Source organism: Physeter macrocephalus, chromosome 11 (assembly GCF_002837175.3).
Source record: "Physeter macrocephalus isolate SW-GA chromosome 11, ASM283717v5, whole genome shotgun sequence".
NCBI classification, from domain to species: Eukaryota; Metazoa; Chordata; class Mammalia; order Artiodactyla; family Physeteridae; genus Physeter; species Physeter macrocephalus.
This window is the reverse complement of record NC_041224.1, coordinates 95,025,597-95,029,893: the sequence shown is the minus strand read 5'-3', so window position 1 is coordinate 95,029,893 and position 4,297 is coordinate 95,025,597. Positions and strand designations below refer to the sequence as shown.

General features: G+C 44.6%; 1 protein-coding gene across 9 annotated transcripts in view; it reads right to left on the bottom strand.

The window, feature by feature from the left end:
- The window catches only part of CATSPER2 (cation channel sperm associated 2), a 14,611-nt gene continuing 10,314 nt past the window's right edge, over window positions 1-4,297 (bottom strand). Inside the window, exons 11-13 of one of the 9 annotated variants that reach the window (XM_028495373.2) lie at window positions 3,155-3,366; window positions 2,621-2,788; window positions 2-841 (exon numbers count right to left, since the gene is read on the bottom strand). In XM_028495373.2, the coding sequence (XP_028351174.1) occupies window positions 810-841; window positions 2,621-2,788; window positions 3,155-3,366 (412 nt within the window). In that variant the 3' untranslated portion in view covers window positions 2-809. The other 8 variants (XM_055088268.1, XM_055088269.1, XM_028495374.2 and 5 more) reach the window with 8 other exon arrangements.

Here is a 4,297-nt window from a genome sequence, read left to right as displayed (position 1 = left end):
AGTGTTTCATGTATTCCTCATACATGTGTACGTTCATACATGTTAAGCACTCAATAAGTGATAGAATTTTTAATAATAAACATGTCTAAAGACTTGAGTCATCCAACAATGGAACATGATCCCCTCTAGATAATAAGTCACCAGTTACTAGAAACATTAAAACATTGGATAATCCCCTTTCAGTGACGTTCTATATAAAAGGTGTTCCTACTTTGACAGGAGATAGATTGACTCTAAAAAATCTGTGGGACATACTGATTTGCCCCGCCCCCTACAGAACAGAATCACTGCCCTCAGAAAAGGCAAGGAAATGGAATAAAGGGACGCTCTTTTGGCACAGAAACAGGTGAAAATGATGTTTGATTGAATTTAATGGTGCCCAGGAGAAGCAATGTTCTTAGAGTAGTAATGGAAACGACAGTTCTCAATTAGTTACACTCACAGCTCCTGGGGTCTCCTTACCCCCAACCCCCAGGGTCCGGTACCCACCAGTGAGGGAGAAGGTGAAATTAGGACTCTAGCAGGAAGTAGATGCTATAGAAAAGGTGGGGGCTATAGTGACAAAGCCAAAGAAAGAGTGAGACTCAGGAGCTGTGGAAAGGGTAGAAAGCCAAGGACCATGGGCCTCACTGGCATCTGAACTAACTTTCACCTGATCTTATATCTTTCAGTATCCCCTATCTCTCAGAGACAGACCACTGTACAATTATCAGCAGGATTTATTAGACAATTATACTTTGAATTCTCCATTTCCAACACTTCCCTTCATTAATTTTTGCCAAAGATAGAGAAGCCATCCGCTGTCAGCTTTACTTGTCTTCAAAATTCATCAGTGCCTGCACTGTAAAGAAACAGACTGTGAAGCTGCAAAGCTAAGAATATTCAGAACATACAAATGTTTGGTGAAGACCCTGTTTTTCTGGGTTCTAGGTTTCCACTCAAATTTTTACTAATCTTTACTCTAAATTAAGCCACATGAGTCTGTCCTCTTTGCCACAGATGAATTAATCAGGATTAAAGAAGCCATCTTGCTACCTTCGCCGCCCTTTCACCCTGTTCTCCCCAGAACAAATGGGGAGGCAGGGCTGAGGACAGTTGGAAAGAGCAGGATAACAATGCAATATTCGAAGTAGGCAAAGCCTGTCTGATATCCTGCTCTAAATTCCATGTTCCAATGTTATAAATTCCTCTTATTGCTCTCCTGTGCCCACCACACACACATTCCTCTTCTCCCATTGATATTTTCACTTTGGGTTGACTTCAGCTAGGTGTTAGGAGGATAACACTAAACCACATTAAACTGTTAAAAAAAAATTGCCCCCAACTCTTCTAGTTTTTGTATTTTTAGAGGGAAAATTCATTGATCCAAATTAATCTCTAGGTGGTGAAATCTCAAATGAGAAATTTAGGGAAAATAATTTTGAGCAGGTAGTTCTCAGCTTAAATCAAACTTTACTATTTTTTTTAAAGAATTTTTTAAAAATTAATTTGTTTTATTTATTTTATTTTTAGCTGTGTTGTCTTCATTGCTGCACGAGGGCTTTCTCTAGTTGCGGCGAGCAGGGGCTACTCTTCGTTGTGGTGCGCGGGCTTCTCATTGCGGTGGTTTCTCTTGTTGCAGAGTGCGGGCTTCAGTAGTTGTGGCATGTGGTCTCAGTAGTTGTGGCTCATGGGCTCTAGAGCACAGGCTCAGTAGTTGTGGCACACGGGCTTAGTTCCTCTGCTGCATGTGGGATTTTCCTGGAACAGGGCTTGAACCCATGTCCCCTGCACTGGCAGGTGGATTCTTAACCTCTGCACCACCAGGGAAGTCCCAACTTTACTATTTTTTTTAAAACATTTATTTATTTATTTGGCTGTGTCGGGTCTTGGTTGCGGCACACAGGATCTTCGCTGCGGCGCGCGGGCTTCTCTCTCTAGCTGTGGCACGTGTGCTCAGTAGTTGCAGCGCATGGGCTGTTGCCCCATGGCATGTGGAATCTTAGCTCCCCGACCAGGGATCAAACCTGCGTCCCCTGCATTGGAAGGCGGTTTCTTAACCACTGGACCACCAGGGAAGTCCTAAACTTTACTATTTTAATCACATATTTTCTCTGCATAGGCTTGATTCTAGAAGGGACTGAAAGGAAGAGGAGTCTGTAATTCATAAACCTCTTGAGGACAGTGGGCACTTGTGGGCTTTCTGCTGACTGTCTAATCCCCATAGCTATTGAACTTGAGCCTGAGGCCCTTACTGTTGAGGTCTGCAAGGTGACCTTCAAAGAGAAGAAACATGTACAAAAGGGGGCAGGCTGCCCAAATAGAGTGAGAGCCCACCTTATCCTAATCTCCAGCAGCTGGAACTGGATACTCTCCTCTTGGGAAATAAGCTCTCAGACCTAACAGGATTTAGGTGTCCCCTACCAGAGAAGCAGGGTTGCCAGGTCCTCACTAGGTTAGAAGAAATCCGGACATATGCCCAGAATGTGACATACCAAACCGTGAATTTGCCTTTTTTAGGTGTGAGGTGGAAATTCAGAGGCTGAGGTGCCAAAATAGCAAACACCCCTCTTCTCCCCAGTTATATATGCTACTCCAATGGACTTAACTCCTGGTCTCCATGGCTGCCCTAAATCCATACCTGCAAACTCTTGCAACCGCTTACGCTCCTCTAGGTTATACTGAAGCTTTTCTAGCAACTCAAAATATCGGAAGAGTGAATCCCTAGGCCAAACAACACGTTCATCCTGATCCATATCCATTAGCCCAGGCAGATTCTGGTGCACATGAGTCTCCCAGTCCAACTGACCTGGAGGGAGAAATGCTTCTCAAAAACATATCTAGATTTGTGGAAGTTGGATAAAAGCTGATAAACTCTATGGGGGCAGGCAAGGAGAAAGCAGGAATGAAAGAGGATATAGGAAGGAGAGAGAGAAAAGTATGTATCACCAAGACACCACTTCTACAATAAACAAAGAGAGCCACAACCATACTTTTTCAAAGTGCAGCAGAAGCACAGGGGAAATGAAGAAGCGTGAAGCAAGTAACCAAGGCCAGAAAATTGGACTGGTGGAGAAAATGGGGAAATGTGCATAGTGGGAGAGCTCCTATTAAGAATGGGATGTCTCATGGAGAAAAGGAGTCTGAATTCAACTGGGAGAAACCCTCGGCTTACCAATAGGGTCATAATATCTGGAGCCAGAAGAAGAGGAACAGTAGGAAGATGAAGATGAGGAGGAAGAGGAAGATGCAGACTTCTTCATTTTTGACAAGGACTTCTTTGTTTTTGACTTAGATGCTCTTGAACTCTCTTTAGTGGCACTGTGTTTGGACTCTTCTTTAGAAGCTTCTGTTAAGTCCAAAGAGTCCCCTTGTTGATTGGCATCTCTGTAAGTGAAAGGCAAAATTTTATTGTTTCAAATACATTTATACGATATGGCTAGTTCTTTCATTATCCTGATTCTGGCCCTGGCCTAAAGCTAGGAGTTAAGGCAATGAAGGCCAAACTGCTCCCAAAATCTAAGTTTAAGCACATCTAACCTAAATTATCCCATGTCATGTACTCCTATTAGTGCCCCTCACCACATAACGTTTGTGCTCAGTCTTACTCGGGCTTCCACGTTCCACACCCCACCTTCTTTTGCAAAGTTTTAGCCCCCCACCCCTTGGCCCTATGCCTATTACACCACAACTATAACCTCTGCCCCCTCGATTCCATCTCTTAATATTAGAGGGACCTGGGGCTCAGCTCTTTATATCTTCTCCATCTACAGTTGCTCCTCTGGTGATCTCATCTACTGAGTTCAAATGCCTACCAGATGCAAATTTAAGCCTCTTGTCCAGACCTCACTCCTTAATCCAGACTTGTATATACAACTTTTACTCACTTAGCACCACTTGAATGTCTAAGGACATCTCAATTTCAATCAAAACTGAACTCTTTGCCCACCAAACCTCTTCCACCCACAGCCCTCCCCATCACAGCTAATCAACCCTTCCAGTTGCTTGGGTCAGAACTTTCATCCTTAATTCTTCTCTCATACCCCACATCCAATCCATCAAGAAAGCCTGTTGAGGGCTTCCCTGGTGGCACAGTGGTTAAGACTCCGCCTGCCAATGCAAGGGACATGGGTTTGAGCCCTGGCCCGGGAAGGTCCCACATGCCGCAGAGCAACGAAGCCCACGCGCCACAACTACTGAACCTGAGCTCTAGAGCCCGCAAGCCACAACTACTGAGCCCACGTGCCACAACTACTGAAGCCTGTGCGCCTAGGGCCCGTGCCCTGCAACAAGAGAAGCCACGACAATGAGCAGCCCG